Consider the following 21,564-nt stretch of genomic DNA (forward strand, 5'->3'; position numbering starts at 1 on the left):
TAATAGCAGCGTTCGCAGACGTTTCTGCTTGTTAAAAATTAAGATATCTGTCTGGAGATAGAGGGGGCAGGAAGATAATAGGAGAGAGAGCTTTCTATAAATAACGAGCATTTGATATCTTGGTCACCAAGCAAAGTTCGATAGTCAGATTTATCATACTTAGGGTCGGTTGCGCCAAACCGTCTTCTTCTTCTTCTTCCTTCCCTTATCCCATGTGGGGTCGGGTCTCCTTGTCAGTTTGCGCCAGAGTGGTCGGTTCTGGGTTGTCTGTTCTTCGATGTTCAGGTTCTTCAGGTCGTTTCTAACATTGGACCACCACGTGGATTTTGGCCTGCCTCTTCCTCTAGGGCGTTCAGGAAGGTTTAGCGCAATTTTTACAATATGGTCATTTCCTCTTCTTCGAGTGTGGCCGTACCATCGTAGACGAGATTCAAGGAGTTTGTCTTTAATTGGTGCCACTTTGAAACTTCCGCGAACGTACTCGTTTCTTATCCGGTCTAGTCTTGTGACACCACCAGCCCAGCGTAGCATCTTCATCTCATTTACGTGAAGGGTTTGCTCGTGGTATTTCTTTATGGCCCAGCACTCAGAGCCGTATAGCATGGCAGGTCTCACGGCAGTTTTATACACCTTTCCTTTCGCTTTAATGGGCATACGGCTGTCACATAGAACCCCTGATAAGCTTCGCCATTTGAGCCATGCCGCTTGTGTTCTGTGGGAGACGTCTGCATCTATATTGGCATCGGATGAGATGACAGATCCTAGGTATTTAAACCTAGTTACCTTAGGTACAGGATGTTCTCCGATGCACAGGTCTCTGTCGTCTTGGACTTCGGTAGAAAATTTGCATTGCATGAACTCGGTTTTGCTCCTGCTAATCTTGAGGCCATTTTGTTCCAATGCTTTAATCCAGGATGTAAGCTGGGTCTGCATGTCTTCAGCTGACTTGGTTAAGAGTACTACGTCGTCCGCGTATAGCATACACCATGGCACCGGCAGTTGTATATCCTTGGTTAAATAATCCATTACTAAATTAAACAGTAAAGGGCTTAAAGTGGACCCCTGATGAACACCAACTTGGACTTCGAACGGTTCGCTAAGGCCACCTGGGCTTTTGACTCGAGTTGTGCAGTTGTGGTACATGTCCCTGATTATGCTGATATATTTTTCGGGAATGTTTTGCGCCCTGATCGCTTGCCACACTAATTTTCGGGGGACTCTGTCAAAGGCCTTTTCTAAATCAATAAAGACAACATGCAGGTTCTCTTTATTTGCTCTGTGTTTTTCCATAACGATTCGCAATGCCTGAATAGCATCTGAAGTCGACTTATTTGCTGTGAAGCCAAATTGATTTTCAGATAGTGTTATTTGGTTTAGTAAACGTCTACTTATAATTCGCTCCCAAATTTTGAGGGTGTGTGATGTTAATTTGATTCCTCTGTAATTTGTACATTCGCTAACATCTCCTTTATTTTTGAAAAAGGGTGCCAAGTAACTATTTCGCCAGGAATTAGGAATACTACCAGTTGAGAGAATAAGGTTGAATAATTTCGTAAGCCAGTTAATCCCAATATTACCCAGCATTTTCCAGATTTCGGCCGGGGTTTCATCTGGGCCAACTGCTTTCCTATTCTTCATTTTTCTTACTGCGAGTATCACTTCATCTTCACTAATAGCTGGAATCGGTCCAGAGGTAGGTATTAAATCTGGTAGTGCCTCACTAGGAAATTCTTCATTTGAGAGTTCATCAAAGTATTCTCTCCACCGCGTTCTTATGGCTTCATCAGAGGTAAGAAGGTTTCCTAATTTGTCTTTGATATATTTATTTGTTTTGATGTCCAATGTATTTCGAAAACGTTGTTTTGCAATTTTGAATATTTCGGTGTCCTCCTTAGCAGTTTCGATTTTGTTATAAAAACCCACCCTGGCAGCAGCTCTTTCTTGTGCAACCGTTCTTTTAGTTTCTAATTTGGCTTTCTTGTAGTTTTCGTGGTCTTCGTTAGAGCAGCTAATTTGTCATGTCTTAAAAAGGTCTTTCTTGTTTTGGATAGCTTGTTTAACGGTTTTGTTCCACCAACTGGGATCTTTATCTTTGATAATGCCTTTAGAGACACCTAAACAAATTTTCGCTTGTACTTTGCACTTATCTTCAAACTTGAGCCACATATCTGAACTATTTTTATATTCTACATTTATATCTTCCTCTAGATAATTATTCAGTGTTCTAATCAGTGTGCCGCCGTTCTCGCCGGTCAGATTTACCCATTTGACTCTTTCTGTTTTATCGGTTATATGTCGGATAGGTTTGGGAAGCTTAAATTTTGTTAATAAAATTCTGTGCTGTGCGGTCAAAGACTCACCAGGTATAACTTTACTCTCTCTTTAGTCTCGAAAACAACGTCTTAGACTTTTATCTCCAAGTATGAAATCTATTTGTGAAGTCTTTCCGCCGCTTTTATAAGTGATTAAATGATGCTCTTTCTTCTTAAAATATGTGTTTACCAAATGTAAATCATGTCTTGTTGCAAAATCTAATATTTCTATTCCCTGAGGGTTTATACTGTTGCGCCAAACCGTCTGTCGCCGTTAAAGCGTTCGCTAAATTTTATTGTATGGGAAGTTTCATAGATCTCAGTCTGTTAACTGGGGGCCGATTTTTGAATTTCGATCGCTCGATTTCGTCACTCGAAAATCGGTGGAAAACGGAGAAATGCAAATTTTTTAAATACGTGCGAACGAAATTTGGAATCTATTGGTATTGACCACTCGATTTCAATTCTATTAGTAGAATTTAAATGCCTAGTAGTGGAGATATTATTTAACGAAATACACGAAATCGAGTGGTCAAAATTCAAAAATCGGCCCCCTGTGGTTGGTGCAACTGGCCCTTAGTGTGCTTAAGGCAGAGACACACTTACCCCGCGTACGCATCGTATGCAATGCATTATGACATCTGTACCCTGAAATTTGTATGCTTAGAAATATACTTGTTATACGCAACGCAACGCATGACAAGTATGTTTCTAAGCATACAAATTTCAGGGTTCAGATGTCATAATGCAATGCATAACGTTGCGTACGTGGGGTAAGTGTGTCCCTGCCTCAACTCTTTGACCACTTTGACCACCAAAGACGTTGACCGTCGTCAACTGACGTGCGCGGCTACAGCCCAATGTCAACCTTAATGCATTGCGACAAGGTTCATGATGACGCGCACACGATAGGCGTGGCGTTCAAAGAAACAGTAGACACCAGGGATCTTGCGAATATCCGCATCCGAAACCGTGGTACTTCCGGATTATTTTCAACATCCGCATCCGCATAAAATCGATGCGGAGCTTATGCGGATGCGGATGTCGAACAAGTCGGTACAGGAACGTCTCAGCAGACGGCGTAAGTGCTAGGTAATTTCGTCATTACCTTTAACGAAATGGTCTAGATCCAGAAAAGTCGGCCAAGTTACTGTTTATTAAATATAACCTATATTCTTGCTCAAATACTAAACATATCGTTTTTTCTTTCTATAAAAATTACTAAAAATGTAGTATTTGGATTTTTTTTAGTACCTAATCTTGACATCCGCATCCGCGGATGTGAGCTTATAATCCTCATCCGCATCCGCGTCCGCGGATGTCAAAAAATGTGCATCCGCAACATCCCTGGTAGACACCATCTGCCCGCGTCTGCTTATGGCTCGCACCACACCACAGGGGTCACAGGGAAGCTGCAAAATCCCTGTAAAAATACTCATCGACACCTGCAGGGTTGTCGACACCTGCTTGTAAGTTTTAACTAAAGAACCTAAAGGCTATTTTTCGAGACATGCGTCGCTTAATGACATAGTCCGTCGGTCTCTTGCCACCATCAATGTGCCTGCTCTTCTTGAGCCGACGGCATTATCAGAGATGATGGCAAGAGGCCCGATAGAGTGTCCTTAGTTCCTTGGAGCTTGGGACGGATGTTGGTGTGGGCTGCTACCTGCGTAGACACACTGGCACCGTCCCACCTCCAACGGACTACTGTAAAAGCGGGCGGAGCGGCGGAAAGCGCCGAAATTCTAAAACGTAACAAATATAAGAGCCTCGGTAGAGAGTACCATTTTGTACCATTTGGAGTTGAAACTCTAGGTCCATGGGGTCCCAGCGCGCATAAGTTGTTCGCAGAAATCGCGAAGCGTCTGGTTGACGTAACTGGTGACCGAAGAGCTGGCGGCTACCTCGCACAACGTATCAGCATTGCGATACAGCGAGGAAATGCCGCCAGCATCCTTGGTACAATGCCTCAAGGGCCTATTTTAGATTTAAGCTAGTTATTAATTTAGTTTAGTAGTACCACTGTAAATACATGTATTATGTTTAAAAAAGCTAGTTATTAATTTCGTTTAGTAGTACCTCTGTTGTATATATATATTGTATGTAAATAAATGATTTTAAGAACCTAAACGACAATTTCCATTTTTGTACAAATGTGTCAAGTCCCCGTGGGTTCAGGTTCTTTTCTCACTCTCACTGAGCGTGAGCGTGAGCGAGATGGCTATGCGTGCCCGAAATCGCGGAAATCATGTTTTTGAACATTATTTCTTTTTCGTTTCATGTAATTTAATTAAAATGCTAACGTAACTTCGATTGTAGGTAGCTTTTTTGCGGCGGATTCGTTATACTCCTAGGGCCGTCTGGAAGAGATCGCTTGTAGTGATAATAGGTACCGCCTATTGCCTTTAAAAGCAGCAATAACTTTTATAAGTCTATTTCTGTTTTTTTTTGTACTTTACTCTGAAACCTCTATACATATACTCGTAATTTATACGAGTCAAGAAAAGAAATATCTTGCGGCAGCCCTGGAACCAATGCAGTGTGACGTCATCAATTGTGCATCTGCGTTTGACCCCGGCAGTGGCGCCCTCTAGAACTGGCGCTCAAGAACCACAGACAAACTTATTGCTTTTAGGGTTCCGTGACTATTTAGGTACTGATTTATTTATTAAGTTTTGTAGTAGTAGTAGTAAAACACTTTATTGTACAAAAAAGGAAACAGGAAAAAACACTCGTCATTAGCACGGTACGGTACGGTACGTCTTTGGAGGTACCTCCAACGACGAACTTATCCCTTTAAGGGATGTCTTCCAGTTAACGTTTGAGGAATAGGGTATTTGACTACTATACTAGTCAAATCAGTTTCTTTTTTAGGGTTCCGTACCCAAAGGGTAAAAACGGGTCCCTATTACTAAGACTTCACTGTCCGTCTGTCTGTCTGTCACCAGGCTGTATCTCATGAACCGTGATAGCTACCGTGACAGTTGAAATTTTCACAGATAATGTATTTCTGTGAAAATTTTATTTGCAATATAGAAGACTACTAGCGCCATCTCTCGCGCAATATAAATTAGAATTGGTATTTCTACTGAACACTAGATGGCGTTACAAACACAACAATTTAATGTTTTCAATATGATTTTATATCGAGTTTTAGAAAATATAAACTGTATGCACCTTATAAAAATATAAAAAACATAACCAATGTCCGATAGGGCAATTACTACATTACATTGTCCAAGGTAATTAAAAAAAACAATCATAATTTTTTTTATAATATTTTCAATTTCAAATCAGTATCATTTGTCGACTTATTCATACAGTATATTACATTATTTTAACTATTTTGGGGCACATTTATCACAGTGAGTATTTGTACTAGCCGTAAGCATAGAGAAATTTTTCTATGCCGTAAGTTAGAATATACTTACGATCAAGGATTCTTTATTAAACAAATTGCCGTATTCTTATCATTCTTCATGCTGTCACAGTATGTACTAATCATTTATCAAAGCTTTGAACAATATTCATATGTGTGAATTCAAAAACTCATTAACTTAGTACTTTAATGGTATTTCCAACTTCTTAAAACCTGAGTAAAATCATTCAACTGTTGAGCTTACACTTGCACACTTCATTTTGTCTAAAGAACACATTCTTAATTCTTCTTAACTTTCTTTCCTTCCTTCTTAGCGGGCTTTCCGAATATTGAGTTCAGCGCCATCTTCAGGCCGCATTTGACCAACTTCACGACCACATACAGCGATATTAAGACCACGGCGAGTTGGTCGAGCATGTAGCGTTCGTACCACGCGTAGTGGTAGGCGGGGGAGCGTAGATGTAGTGCACCTGTGAAATAACATACAAATCTTTATTAATTTATATTTAACTATTACTTTTTTCATCACAACAAAACTTGGAAAACTGTTAATTAAAGTTCTGCTATTGGACCATAGATGGCAGTAGGAGTAGGAGCTGTTAGTGAGCCGTTACTGATATCATAGAGTAATAACTCCAATAAGAAAGAGTGGTAACTCCATACACCAGTCTTCTTACCAAAAGACGAGTTTCGTAGTCGACATCTAGCGTCAAATAGTGGATTTATCAGTACCGCTACTTGACACCAGATGTCACGAGTGTCGCGACTGACGAAAAGTGTATTGCTGAACAATTTTCACCAATGCAAACATACATTGCAAGTTAAATAAAAACTTGTAAAAAATACCTTTGGTCTCGATGGCGAGCTCCACGTAGTGCGCGATGAGCTTGGCGGGAGGCACGGGCCGGTTGTTGAACAGCCGGGATAGCTCCTTTGCTTTATTGTAGTAGCTAAAAAAAGGAAATTATTTTAATGGACGATTAAAAACTAGAAGTTACATTCCAGGGAGCTGATTTTTGAATTTCGACCGCTCGATTTCGTCTATTTCGTTCAATAATATCTCCAATACTATAGCTGGTCAAGCAAATCTTGTCAGTAAAAAAAGGCGCGAAATTCAAATTTTCTATGGGACGATATCCCTTCGCGCCTACATTTTTCAAATTTGCCGCCTTTTTCTACTGACAAGATCTGCTTGACCAGCTATAGGCATTTAAATTCTACTAATAGAATTGAAAACGAGTGGTCAATACCACTCGATTCCCAATTTCTATCGCTCCTATTTCAAAAATTGGCATTTCGCCGTTTTCGACCGATTTTCGAGTGACGAAATCGAGTGATCGAAATTCAAAAATCGGCCCCTAGAGCCTAGCTAACGTTGTTAGAAAATAAATAGTATCGTGACTTTTCGTAGCATCTGTCATCCCGTATCAACTTTTTTTTCGTTTGGCTCTGTAGAGGCATAGAGTAATATAAGTAAAGAAAGAGTGGGCACTCCATACATCAGTTTTCTTACCAAAACGCGCGTTATTTCGTACCTAGTCGACATCTAGTGTCATGTGGCGGAATTTATCAGTACCTACTGCTAGTTGACAATAGAGGTCTCGGTGAACCAGAACTCTAACGCTCAACAATTTTCAGCTAATATTATAACTGGATTAACCGGAACTCTATTTTCAACTGCCTCTGCTTATAATATAAATCTGCTTATGTTGTAAATTTTTTTAGTAGGACATTTTTCGTCAGTAGTTACACTTGTGACATCTGGTGTCAAGAAGGGGTACTGATAGTTCCACTACTTGACGTTAGATGTCGACTACGAAATAACGCGCGTTTTGGTAAGAAAACTGATGTATGGAGTTACCACTCTTTCTTTACTTATATTACTCTATGGTAGAGGAGAAGATCGTACATAAAAAAGCATCATTTTTGCCCAAGCTGTGCTCGCTTGGCCAATCATCTTACCTATTATCCGAAAGCATCTTATCCAGCGCCACCTTCAGCCTGTCCCCCATATCGGGCGCGAAGGGCACGGCCAGCGCGTACCCGGCGCGCTGCGCCCGCTCGGCGTTCCCGGGCTGGTCGCCGAACACGGGCACGGCCAGGAGGGGCACCCCGGCTTGGATGGCTTCGAGGGTGCTGAGGAGGCCGCCGTGGGTGATGAAGAGCTTGGTGTTAGGGTGCGCTGGAAGAGAAATAGCCCATTTAGGGGAGGAGGAGCCAAATCTCACATGGGGAGAGGAGGTTATTCGCCAATTTTTCTGCAAGAAAAGGTTTTGCACTAAGGAAAAATCATGTGTGATTAATGTACAACCTTAATAGCCGAAAGGGATACTGCCATTCATTAGAAAGGGATCTCATGATTCGACCCTGAATCGCTGTCAAACTTCGGTTTTGTAGGAAGTGTCCTTTCCGTACGGTAGTATTAGTTATTCTGTGCCTCAGGAGGCTATAGGAATAACAGATACGCACCTAATATAGCAGGCTGCGGCATCCACGGCCGGATATGCACGTTCTTCGGGAGCCCCTGGAGAGGCTCATCGAACTTCCACAGCACGGTGCAGGGCAGGGCTCCCAGGATCCTGATCAGCTCCTGCCTGGTTTGCTCCGGGAACGCTGAGGCCTTAAGAACGGATCCCATGCTGAAGTATACGACGCCGTTCTTGGAGCTGTCCATTAGGTCTTGGAGATCCTGAAAATTATTATTATATATTTTTTTAGTTCTAACATACACAATAAACAAATTTACAGCTTTGAAATTTCGCCAAACTGCGGAACAGTTTGTTGGCGAATATACATATGTCGCAGTCAAAAGTGTGAACTGGTCAAAAGAACTTTTAACCGACAAAAACAGGCAAAACTGCTTTTGACTGAGCATGTTGGTCAAAAGTAGTTTTACCTGAAAATCATTGGTTAATAGTAATTGTGACTGTTACTATCAGTCAAAAGTACTCCCAGAAATAGGTAGGTTAGGGTTATTTTTTTTTTTGCTACGCCCTAAAAACGAAACTGTTCCCAGAGATAGGTAGGTTAGGGTTATTTTTTTTTTGCTACGCCCTAAAAACGAAACTGCTGCCAGAAATAGGTATGATTTTCAGGTAAAACTACTTTTGACCAACATGCTCAGTCAAAAGCAGTTTTGCCTGTTTTTGTCGGTTAAAAGTTCTTTTGACCAGTTCACACTTTTGACTGCAACACATATACATATAAATAGGAAATGATGAAAACTTCGTGTCTTCGGTTCGTAAATTTATATGTAATATCTGCACTACCCGTTCAAAGTTGTAAGTACTTAACATTCCTGCTACCCAAAGGTTGTCTGAAAGAGATCGCTTTTTGCGATAAGGCCGCCTGTTATTACCTATTCTAATCAAAGCGTGTATTTCGCTTTCTGTGTATTTTTTAACTTTATCGTGCACAATAATAGTACATTACATACTTAGGGATGTAAATTCGTAAATGCTCCAGATCGCAGGTGTTTGTGGCCCGAACCGAAGGTGAGGGCCATAAATATGCGATCTGGGGCTTTACGAATTCTTACCGCCCGTGGTTTGTATAAAGTTTTACGTCTTGCCTTGGCCAGGAAGTGAGATTTTCTTCCCGTCCCGTGGGAAGAAAATCCCACTTACGGGTCTAGGGTGACGTAAAGAATATTTAGGTACTTACTTACTTTTTTGGAAAACAGAAAAACTTAAGGATTCGAAGTACCTACGCTTAACGAAATTGCGTTGGGTATCTAGCCAACATTCCAATCATTTACGCTCCGTAGCGTGGTCATCTCTCCTATCACTCTTCCATATTAGTGCGACAGGGTTTCGTTTGCTACGGAGCGTATACGTTTAGCACGTTGGCTACGCACCCTGGTTTTCGTTGTTAAATTGTTCAACTATTGTAGACAATTTCTTGCAGGTTTGCTGCAGATTTTGGCACTTATGTGGGCCGCTGGCGGCCTACTTGACCTGCTGGTTAAGTTACTATTAAATCTGCCTACTGGACACGATTTTTTTGGGCGACCAGCAACCCACATGGAAGGCCGTCTTAAACTATGCTGGGGCCCCTGGGCACATAAGAATTTGGGGCCCTTTTGGAAAGTAAAGAAAGCGAATTATACTAACATTTTTCTACTATGATCTTCTACTTATCATGGGTAATCAAATATACTGTTACTGTCTGTCCTTCGGGGCCCCCTGAGGATGGGGGCCCTGGGCACGGACCCAGTGTGCCCTTATGGTAAAGACGGTACTCCACATGGCCTGCCACAACAGAAATTAAATTTCTTCTATAGCGCTAAGTGTCGTTTCCTTACCTTAGGCAGCGGCGTGCGGTGATCAGCGATATGGTACCCAGCAATATCCACCACATTAGGAGGCAAACTGATAGCCGGCGCCAGCGACGGGTGCGAGTTGGAGAGCAGGATGGAGATATCGTGGATGGCCATGGAGTAAGGGGGAAGGACGATGCCCTTCTTCTTGGCAAGGGGCTCGAAGATCTCGTGGTAGTATTTCTCGCTAATTGATATGTCCAATCTGGAGTGATTAAAATATTCTTTTATTAAATTGTATTGAATATAATGACTGTACAATATCAACAGTTGGCAATGAACATAAACAATAAGTTTGGATTTTAAGCCGCCAAAGTCAGCAAAATCTGTACAAACGTTGTTAGGGTATAGCCACGTATAGCTGAATGTGTTACAGTACTAATACCTACTAACGCCATCTGTTGTAGAGTCCTAGCGGTCAGCATCCCGTAGCAGTGTTCGCTGCCACAACTTCATCGGCAGCGGGGAGTCACTATCATGGACAGTTCTAGTCTGTGGGCTGTAGCGTAAAGCAGGATCTACTAGCGCCATCTGTTGGCAAGTTACAGTTTACACTTACAAACGTCCGGCAGTCATCATCCCAATCGTAGCCGTGTTCGCCAAACGCTGCCACAGATTCATAGGTATTGGGGAGTCGCTCATCATGGTGGGTACCAGCGCGGTGCTGCCGATGTCGGCCACCATCGCCTCCACTCCGGCGTGGATGACGGTGCCGCTCAGCACGATCCAGGGGACTTGGAGGACTGCTGCGAAGCTGCGGAGTGGATAGAAAGATTAATCGTGGGTAATAGTAACGACGGTATTTTTCACTAGGATTTATCAGGGTGTTTGGGATAATGTCCGGACTTATGTCAGGATAAACCTTTTTTCATGTGGCTACCCTAGTCTGACCCTGATGAACCTGAACAAGTACTTAATAATTCATCCTATATACGTCCCACTGCTGGGCACAGGCCTCCTCTCATGCGCGAGAGGGCTTGGGCTATAGTCCCGACGCTAGCCCAATGCGGATTGGGGACTTCACATACACCTTCCCATATAACCATTCCAGTCGCAGAATCACAAAGTGGTAACTAAATGTCAGATGTGTCGTAACAGAGTCCACACAATGTGTCTAGAATTGTTTCGAAACAAAGTGTCTTCGCCGTGTCTATACTTTTCCGTAACAAGGTGTCGACACATTTGTGTGCACTTTGCGTGCGGTTTGCGACTAAATCTGACAGCAAATTTGTGACAGCAAATGTCAATATAAAATACCTCTTGAAAACCAAGGTTTGTCAAACTACTATTAGTGTCTCGTGTGCTCGTAATTCTAGTAAGTCATCATGGGCAATGCAAATGATAATAATCGACCGAAACCATATAAACACCCAACACCCGTCAACCTTTTACAGAAAAGTTTTTAAAGAAATTCAATAAGCTACTTAGGTCAGGCAACGAATGCTCTAAAAGTTGTAGAGGGAAATGCTCGGAACACAATTTTTGACTCCGTAACTCGGTTTGACAAGTTAGGAGGTGAACATATCAAAAGTCCCCGGCCGTAGCCCTTGAGCGGGGGGGAGAGAGGGGGCTTTGAAGGTCCCATTTTCCCGTTTTTCGATTATATCTCGGAAACTATGCATCTCAGCGACATGGCCACTTATACAAAATGAAAGTTAATTTAATTTGTTACAAGTTTATTCAGTAAATTTTTTTGATATGTTGAATAGTTTTTGAGATATCCGCTCTTGAAAGTTTATTTAGGGCTCTCAATTTTATCTTGATATATCTATATCAGTGAAGGTGCTAGGCCGTGTTTGGTATCGTTTTCGTATAAATCTGGGGTGCTGAATCCATTTAAGATATCACATTGACACCATTCCACAAAATAAAAATAAATCTTTTTAGGGTTCCGTACCTCAAAAGGAAAAAAACGGAACCCTTATAGGATCACTCGTGCGTCTGTATGTATGTCCGTCTGAATACACAAAATAGTTCTTTACCTATAGACGACAGGAAAACCTATTAGAAATGTGCAGTCAAGCGCGAGTCGGACTTAATGTACGGAACCCTTAATACGCGAGTCCGACTCGCACTTGGCCGGTTTTTTGAAACTCTTCTTGACGCTTAACCGCTGAACCGATTTCGTTGAAATTTGGCATAGAAATAGTTTGCGTCCCGGAACAGGACATAGGATAGATCTTATAACCAAAATCATCTTTTGAAGGTGTGAAAAGTGGCGTGGAAATTTGTACGGGAAATCAATAACCGCTGAACCGATTTATATGAAATTTGGGATGGTCTACATCTTTGATTTAGTTAAAAATTATGAAAAAACATGACTTCACCTAAACTTAAACAGTATTAACTTCAAGAAGTCAATTCTGAATTCCCCCCTACACCTCATTTCACACCTTTAAAGGATGATTTTTGAGATAACTTATTATATCCTGTCTCGGGACTCAAAATATATGTGTACCAAATTTAAATTAAAACTGTTCAGCAGTTTAAGCGTGAAGAGGAGTTTAAAAGAAAGTATTTTAATAAGTTTATATGTTTTTACTTCGGAATGGTGTCATTGTGATACCTTAACTAAATTTGGTACTGCGAATTTATACGAAAACGATACCAAACATGGCCTCGTAGCTTTACTGTTGTAGAAGTCAAAATAAAATTGAGAGCCCTAAATTCTTATTACTTGGCCAAACTTGTGTAGAAGGAAAAGGTAAAATAAAAGTCTTCGGCAGGAATATAATATAAGACACAAATATATTTTTTTTTTGCGTTACTATTTCATTCATCAAATATAAACATACCTTGATTATACTATTCTAGTGAGATCCTCATAGATAAACAAAAACATTTACTTAAAAAATTACAAGGTCGAAATGTCACGGAACTTGTGAGAGTAATATGTGAAAAATAAAAACTTTTATGACAAAAAAAATCTGGACACAATTTAAGAATCACCCAATTGCGTCGAGGAATCATCTGTATATTTGCTTGTTTCATTACCTCCTCGCTTCTTTTTTGTCCTTTGTATTCTGTAGCAATTTGTTAGATCTGAAAATAAAGATAACTTGCGTTGTCACGGATGTCGATTTATAGGTTTTAGGGAGTGCAGAATTCGAAAACGATGATCATTTTATAATCCAAGATGGCGGCTACGTATTTTGTCATAAAAGTGGAATCCAAAATGGTTATCATTTTCTAAATCTGCGCCCCCCAAAACCTATAAAACGACACCCATGACGACTTTTATGACATAGTGCATGGCCGCCATTTTGGATTTCAAAATGGTCATCATTTTCGAAATCTGCGCCCCCTAAAACCTATAAAACGACATCCATGACGACTTTTATGACATAGTGCATGGCCGCCATCTTGGAATCCAAAATGGTCATCATTTTCGAAATCTGCGCCCCCTAAAACCTATAAAACGACACCCATGACGACTTTTATGGCATAGTGCATGGCCGCCATTTTGGATTCCAAAATGGTCATCATTTTCAAAATTGGGGCCCCCTAAAACGTATAAAACGACATCCATGACGACTTTTATGACACAGTGCATGGCCGCCATTTCGGATTCCAAAATGGTCATTATTTTCGAAATCGGCACTCCCTAAAACCTATATATCGACACCCATCTCGACTTTTATGACAAAGTGTTTTGCTACCATCTGCATGCAAGACATTTCTATTATTTTTACGTACAAAAATGGCCCCCTGTCAACTTTCAATCGAGATTTAATCGATTAATATTCAGATTAATTCAATTTCAATCTATGTTAGGTCGACTAAACTAATCGCGATTAAAATTTGAGAATTAACTTTTTTTATTCCATTAATTAGTCGAATAAACAGTTAATCGATTAATGCCCATCTCTGACCACGGAATTTTTACACTTTGAGAATATCTGAAAACAAATCAACACAAGGAGCCATTTTGCAAATCCAGTAACATACCAGTAACTTTGTTATTACTTTTGACAGCGCGTGTCATGTGTCAACACAGAGTCGACACAAAGTCGAAACATTGCAACTACTTTGTGACTGCAATATTTCTCAGCCTTAAACCATATTTATACATCATAATTAACAAGTTTCGTAGTATGTAAAGCGTTATTTCTGTTATTTAAGTATAGTATACGCATCGAAGTACTAAAAATGCTTCAAATAATATAGTTATGAACACAGGCACTGAGAAGTAAACAATTTCATTTCCGGCTAAACTAAAACAATATGGTGGCGCGTTGATTATATTACACTTAGTTTATCAAATCACTCGAGCAGTTTAATTCCCCATAATAATTTAAGTCCTATTGTAATATAAATGCAAACAATATATAATTACGTCTTGTAATCCGTTTTAGTGATGGCGTATTAATGTCACTTATTTTTATTTAAGTATTTTTCCATCTGACAGTTTCCATTTGACAGGAACAAAATGAACGAATGAACGAATGATTTTGGCATAAAGTAGTCGCAAACCCGAAACAATGTGTGCACACGGCGACCACACTTTATGTCACTTTGTGTCATGTGTCGACCCTTCCCCATTTCTGGTAACTGTGTCGACACGGCGACGACTCTGCGACTGGAATTGTGACCGAAACAGACGGTGTCGACACAAGATGTGTCAACACCGCGTCGTAACGGCGACTGGAAATGGTTGTATGGGTTTGATTTTCTTCGCAGATGTATGCAGGTTTCCTCACGATATTTTCCTTCACCGAAAAGCTAGCGGTAAATATCAAATGATATTTCGTACATAAGTTCCGAAAAACGCATTGGTACGAGCCAGGATTTGAACCCGCGACCTCCGGATTGAAAGTCGGGCGTCATATCCACTCGGCCACCACCGCTTCGCCACAAGTACTTAACGTTCATAATTAATTATTAAACTGAAACGGGACTTAATAATGGAGTACCTACACTTACTAGGTACTTATTTAGTCTGACATTTCGAGCGTGACATTACGTCCTTGGTCACAGGCAGACTCCAACTCAACTTCAATATATGCAACGCTTTTGTAAAAGACACTACTAGCAGTGACTTTAGGTAGGAAGAAAATGTGAAAATCATAAATATGTAGGTACTTACCCAGCCTGCAGATCGGAGAAGAAGACCTCAGTGATGACAGCATCATATTTGTCCAGCAGCGCCCGCCGGACCCCCTTGTTAGAGGCGGCCGCGATGGATATATTCCGCCCGAACTCCATCAACTTCCCGATGCTCATATGCGGCACCTTCAGAGGGTCCATGTCTGAAAATACGCCATGTTAAGACAACAGCAGCTTAGGCGAAAAATCCTGCGTAAAAATTACAGAAATCCAGGCTACGCCAATCGATCGCATCAGGTGTCAGATTGGTGTAGAGGTCCTCCGGGCCGCCCTGGAAACGTCTCTTTGGGCATCGTTCAACAATGTGTTGGGTAGTTGTCGACGTATATAAGCAAGCAGTACTTATGAGCCGTGGCAAAATGCCAGGATAACGCGAGGAAGAAGAATTTAATTTGATTGGCCTACTAAGTTATTCTAGTTCCTGTAATCTTGGTATATATGTCGCAGTCGGATCGTATAATCCGCCGTATTACATTACGGCTAGCCGTTTTCAAAAACAGGGGCGTTTTGAAATGCGGCGGTTTAACGATTAGCCGGATTGAATGCGGCTGAATGAGAATCCGCCGGAATGTATTCGGCGCCATACGTTCTTCAACACGGCTAGCCGTAATGTAATACAGCGAGTCATTAGCCGCCGCTTTGACAGTTTTTAGTTCCCATTTTTAACACCCGTGGCGCTGCCTGACAAACGCTGGGGTGTCCATCAAATCTGGAGTTCGTCGGACTGTTTCTTTTCAAAAAACATTTCTTTCGCAACTTAAATAGACGGAGCCCCGCTTCGCGGGGCTCCTATTTCTGAGCGGTTTGCCCTTCGGGCATCTGAAGCTACCTAACGAACCTAACCTACCTACCTATTGATTTAGTGAGACGTCCGTGAAAACATTACACTTTGGGGAAAAAAGCGTAGGTAGGTAAGTAGGTTAGGTTCGTTAGGTAGCTTCAGATGCCCGAAGGGCAAACCGCCCAGAAATAGGAGCCCCGCTTGCGGGGCTCCGTCTATTTAAGTTGTGAAGGAAATGTTTTGGAAAAGAAACACATGTAGTGCGGTGGGACCATGGTAAAAATAAATTAAATTGCAAACATTGTCAAACTCCGGTTACGTAGGCGACCGAAAGAACTGGTCACTCTACAATCTAAAATAGTAGTACGATGCGGCTAAACGTTGGCCGCCTTATTGAAGAACGTATCGCAATGACAATCCGGCTAATCGTCGAACCGCCGCATTTCAAAACGCCCCTGTTTTTGATAACGGCTAGCCGTAATGTAATACGGCGGATTATACGATCTGACTACGACATATACATTACATTTTGTTGTGAAATATATTCATTCAACTAATACGTCATGATAATGATCACAAAAACGAACCACTTGAAGGTAAATGACACTGAGGCAATCAGAACAAGATAATATTGTGCATTATCACAAACATCAACATGTCATTAACATATTATTATGAAGCACCGGGCATAGGCCCGCATACAAGATCAACCTTCATAGGAATTAGGTATTGCGTATCATCGTGACAATCATGTTTTAATTTTAACAAACAAAAACTGCCAAAAACTCTGTATTGTATAAAATGCGTAAAGTACGAAAACGAATACACGCAAAGGCGGTTATTTTTTAAGATAAGATATTATTAGAAAGATAAAGTTAGATCATTTATTTGCATTAAACATTACCAGGTACAACGTGTTCATAATACTTATGGTGGTAGGTATACATGTTTAACCTCATGTTAGCCTAGTTTAGTCTCGCACTGCTGGGCAAAGTTTAGTGTCCACTCAACCCTGTCGTTTGTACTTTCCCGCCAATCCGGATAAAATAAGTTCCGAAATCACATACCCCACTGCGTGACGAAACCCCATCCTTTAAAAAAATAGATTTTAAAAGTACCAAAAAGTCAAATCATTGCAAATCCTAGAGTTAGCTTGATTCGACTCTAATATATGTATCGTTACAGATTATATAATAGTTATGACGAATAATTTCCTTCAGTGAGCGCGTGTCAGCCCTGGCTTTTTGCACCGCCTGCGGTGTACGACACGTAGGTATATGAATCATAGGTCGCTCGCAGAGTTCCATAGGTCTGGTATCGTAATAATGCTGTGACTTACATGACATAATCTCTATAGTTTCACTGACATCGATGAATGTGAGGCCCTTCTGCGCCTCCTTCTTAGGGAACGGGGTCGCCCAGGTCACCTAAAATCAAACGTTTCAAAAAGATTACAATTTTGCTGTTTTTCAGGTTCCGTACCAAAAAGATACAAAAGGAACCCGTTTGGAGAGGCTCTGTCCGTTCGTCCGTCCGTCTGTCTGTCACATCACTAAATATCTATAGAACTACTTGCGAAAAGAAATAGTGATGAAATGATCATGAATAAAGGCATTGAAAGCATTTTTTGCACTTAAAACAATACCTAAGTACAAATGGTAGAATTAGAATTGTCACTGAAAGAGCGTTCCTTTTCACATTGTTCGATCCGAAGCCTGATGATAAGATACCACCACAAAAAAGTAAAAAATTTCAAGAGCGCCTTTATATTCATTTATTCACTTCATACCGTTTTCAACCAGATAGCATACCTCATGGCCAGCCTTCAGTAGGGCTCCAACGATGCCCTGCCCCAGATGGTTGTGGCTTTTGGAAGGCACTGGGAAGATCGCCAGGATCCTGTAGCCTAGTGCTGGCGACAGCAGCGCCAGTGCTGCTAGGATCGTCAGCTTCATCTTGGATTCTGAAAATAAATACTAACTCATCATCATCATATTACCTTGTAGAGCATTAGAGTTTTCGTTCGTCGCGACATCTGTTGTCAACTAGCAGTACTGATAAATTCCGCTACTTGACGCTAGATGTCGACTACGAAATAACTCGAGTTTTGGTAAGAAAACTGATGTATGGAGTTACCACTCTTTCTTTTTACTTATATTTCAGTGATGACAAAAGTGCAAGCCTTCGAAGAACAGAGGCGAGTGGAAATATTAACTAGGGTGAAGCCACCAAAAGATGAACACTTGAGCGACTAAAACCAAACTTAAGAGTCACACGATCCCGCCACCAAAAAGCCGCTCCCATACAATCAAAGTTACGTGTTGACACTGTTGAGCACTTGGCCTTAGTTCAAGCGAATGTCTCGTATTTACTTATCTGTCTGTGTCTTTGACTGATAAACATCCGAAGTACCTATCTGGTACCATCGTCCACACTGTTAACTGTACATCGGTGGACCTTATGCATTTTGTAATAAGATCTATATTTGATACCTACCTACTTAGATAAATATTGACTCAGTATTCAGGTGCGTGATTTATACTGTGACTTGTTGATTAGATATTACAACACTATCTGATAAGGGGATTGAGATACTATTTGCGTGGATACTATAATTACTAAACAGACATACTACAGACAAAAAATCTTAGTGGTTGTAATCTTCTTTTTACCAAGGTGTAAAAACAAAACGTGTCGTGTGCAGAAAACACACATACAGTAAAAAAAAAATGTTTTGATGAAGTAGACCAAAAGTTATACATACTTATAACATTTTTTGCTCCTCATGACCTCAGGAATGAGTGGTTAAAATCCTAAAATCTGTCGGGTTACTCGAGCCCACGGTGTATACAGATGTAGAGATGTAGTGTTCCATCGTATTTTCTCGGAAACGTTCGTATTTGTTATTCTACTTCACTCAACCTTAGTACTTTTTGTACCGAGACTGAATAAAATAGCAAGACACGCTCGTACGTTTTCGTGAAAATACGATGGAAAATAATTATGCAGTACATCTGTAGACTGCTAATCTTCCCGTTCCCAAAAACCGGCCAAGTGCGAGTCGGACTCGCACACGAAGGGTTCCGTACCATTACGCAAAAAACGGCAAAAAAATCTTCTGTTTTTCGTATTTATTGATGTAGCGGTAACAGAAATACATAATCTGTGAAAATTTCAACTGTCTATCTATCACGATTCATGAGATACAGCCTGGTGATTGGTGACAGGCAGACGGACAGACAGACAGATAGACAGACAAACGGACAGAGGAGTCTTAGTAATATGGTCCCGTTTTTACTCTTTGGGTACGGAACCCTAAAAAAAACAACTATTCCCTATGTCATTATACCATTCATACTGAATTTAAAATATTTAAAAATAATTCACTGTTAAAACTGATAAATAACAACCTAAGGTCCTCCAGTGTCAAGGGCACTTGAATGATATCTTTATTCAAAAATCTACCTTTACACTACCACATTACGGTACATAATACTTTGCCATTGTACTAGTCATAGGAGTCATATTATGAGAGGTGAATTATTATTCGAAAAGACACCTAAACGTAAAGTGTTAAGGTAGATAACGCTTTATGATTCAATTACTTTAATCGACCTAGCTGGATGATATTTTGTATGTTGTATGTTGGCTAATTATTAGCTCGTTTGAGATAACTGGCAGAAATATGAGAGAACTGAGAGATATGAGATAAACAGAGTGTAATAAAATTAAAAATTTCATGTACTTAACTGACACCTTGTTTCGATTAGATAGATAGATAAATCATTTATTTGTATTAAAAATACACTCTGTTTATTGTAGATAACCTACGCTCTCATATGTATATACCTACAGGATGTTACCTATAACAAGGGCCAACTGTATGCTGTACTCCTCAAACTGACCAACATTTGTTCAGCGTCTTTAAAGCGGTTCACTGATAACCAGTTCGCCGGACGATATCACCCTGTCAGTTAAACGCATAATTTGACAGCTCCGAACAACTGACAGGCTGATATCGTCCAGCGAACTGGTAATCTGTGGGCCGCTAAAAATAACTAAAGTATTTTGATTTTTATTACAAGACATCGTAAATTTTATAGCATTTTTGGTGCAACGGAGTGGTGTAAACGGAATTGGTATAGATAATTCCAACTAAAATGGTAAATTAAGATTAATATTAACGCTAATTAATCATTAGGGTTGAAATTGTTTATACCAATTCCGTTAACACCACTCCGCTGCAACGAAAATGCCAGCGTACGTTAAAAATATTTTTTTTTATGAAAAAGAGAAAATCTAAAGATTTCATATTTTTTATAGGTTGTTAATCAAAAGTGAATTCGTTTGGGGGTATTTTTATATATGGTTTAATTATTTGCTCGTGCTACAGGAAACACCCGGTATATTATTCTTATTAGCAGCAGTTAGCAGCAAGCGTCAATTGACATAAACAAAACATATAAATTAGGAACGTACACAAAAATAACACAATACTCACATTAAAACTATAAAAAAACACAAATCACAATCACTTTCAAATGTGTTTCAACATAAATGTTCACTTTACATAAACCGAAGCGATAGACTACATACCTACCTACGCCGCGCGTTAGAAACAAACTGGCAAAGTAGCGAAGTCCGGTATAGTATACCTACGCATACATATGTGGCATTATCTATGAAAAGAGACCTTATTGTCGACGGCGCTTACACCGCACAGCGGCGAGATGCGTCGTATTTAGTGCGGAGCATTCGTTAATAATGGCAGAAGCGCTATCGACAATAAGGTCCCTTTTCATGGATAACGTCACATATGTACTTACGACACTTACGTTGTAGCTATAATTGATCGCGTGTGGAGATGATTTTGTGTGTTCAGAATGGGTGCGCGGGCGCCGGCGCCGCCGACAAATTGCGATCTCGGCCGACCAGTTTAACGTCTTCATCGTATTTTCACGGAAACGTACGAACGTGTCTTGCTATTTCAGTCTCGGTACAAAAAGCACTGATGTTGATTGAAGCATGACAAATACGAACGTTTCCGAGAAATTAAGATGGAAAACAATTATGCAATACATCTGTACATTGCTAGTCTGGCCACAATGATCACAACTCGCTCTTACTTGGATGGCAATTGGAATTAGTCAATGATGTCATAACTCAAAACTTTACATTAGAGACGTAAATATTTTTTAAGAAACAAAAAAGGACCGACCTCACAAACCGGTCTGAAGAGCTTAATAGTACGAGTAATAAGTAATAATAATAACCCTGCCTATGAAGCGGTTCAGGCGGAGTATGTCACTTTCTTAGGACGTCACATTCTGAGGACGTCATATTCTGAGTTCGTCACTTTCTGAGTACGTCACTTTATGAGAACGCCACTTTCTGAGGACGTCACTTTCTGAGTTCGTCACTTTCTGAGTTCCCGGAGGTCCCGGGTTCGAATCCTTGTAAGGGCATTTATTTGTGTGTTTATTACAGATAATGATATTAATCTACCATGATCTAGCACTACGACGGCGACTCGCGACCGGTCAGGCCTAGTGGGTATTATAGTGACCCTGCCTGTGAAACCGATGGTCCATGGGATGTCCATGGGTTCGAATCCCGGTAAGGGTATTTATTTGTGTGATGAACACAAATATTTGTTCCTGAGTCATGG

At 40.6% G+C, this 21,564-nt stretch overlaps 1 protein-coding gene across 2 annotated transcripts; it reads right to left on the reverse strand.

Moving 5' to 3' along the window:
* Positions 1-5,930: 5,930 nt before the first annotated feature.
* Positions 5,931-20,493, reverse strand: LOC134803298 (UDP-glycosyltransferase UGT5-like). Of its 2 annotated transcripts, none has more exons than XM_063776074.1 (10): positions 20,467-20,493; positions 17,708-17,859; positions 17,236-17,323; positions 15,096-15,258; positions 10,569-10,763; positions 9,995-10,214; positions 8,161-8,380; positions 7,654-7,873; positions 6,538-6,641; positions 5,931-6,161 (listed from the first exon to the last, which is right to left on the reverse strand). In XM_063776074.1, exons 2-10 carry the CDS (start codon positions 17,849-17,851, stop codon positions 5,971-5,973), a joined length of 1,545 nt encoding a protein of 514 aa, XP_063632144.1. In that variant the 5' UTR covers positions 17,852-17,859; positions 20,467-20,493; the 3' UTR covers positions 5,931-5,970. The 2 variants fall into 2 exon arrangements, with proteins under 2 accessions (XP_063632144.1, XP_063632142.1); XM_063776072.1 differs by having other exon boundaries at positions 5,932-6,161; positions 20,398-20,487.
* Positions 20,494-21,564: the final 1,071 nt, after the last annotated feature.

Source organism: Cydia splendana, chromosome 26, assembly GCF_910591565.1.
Source record: "Cydia splendana chromosome 26, ilCydSple1.2, whole genome shotgun sequence".
Lineage (NCBI taxonomy): Eukaryota > Metazoa > Arthropoda > Insecta > Lepidoptera > Tortricidae > Cydia > Cydia splendana.

Coding starts and splice junctions, on each gene's coding strand:
- LOC134803298 (XM_063776074.1), bottom strand. CDS start 17,851: ATGAAGCTGACGATCCTAGCAGCACTGGCGCTGCTGTCGCCAGCACTA. Junction 17,324..17,707: donor TACTGAAGGCTGGCCATGAG/GTATGCTATCTG, acceptor GTTTGATTTTAG/GTGACCTGGGCGACCCCGTT. Junction 7,874..8,160: donor GCCGCAGCCTGCTATATTAG/GTGCGTATCTGT, acceptor TTTCTCTTCCAG/CGCACCCTAACACCAAGCTC.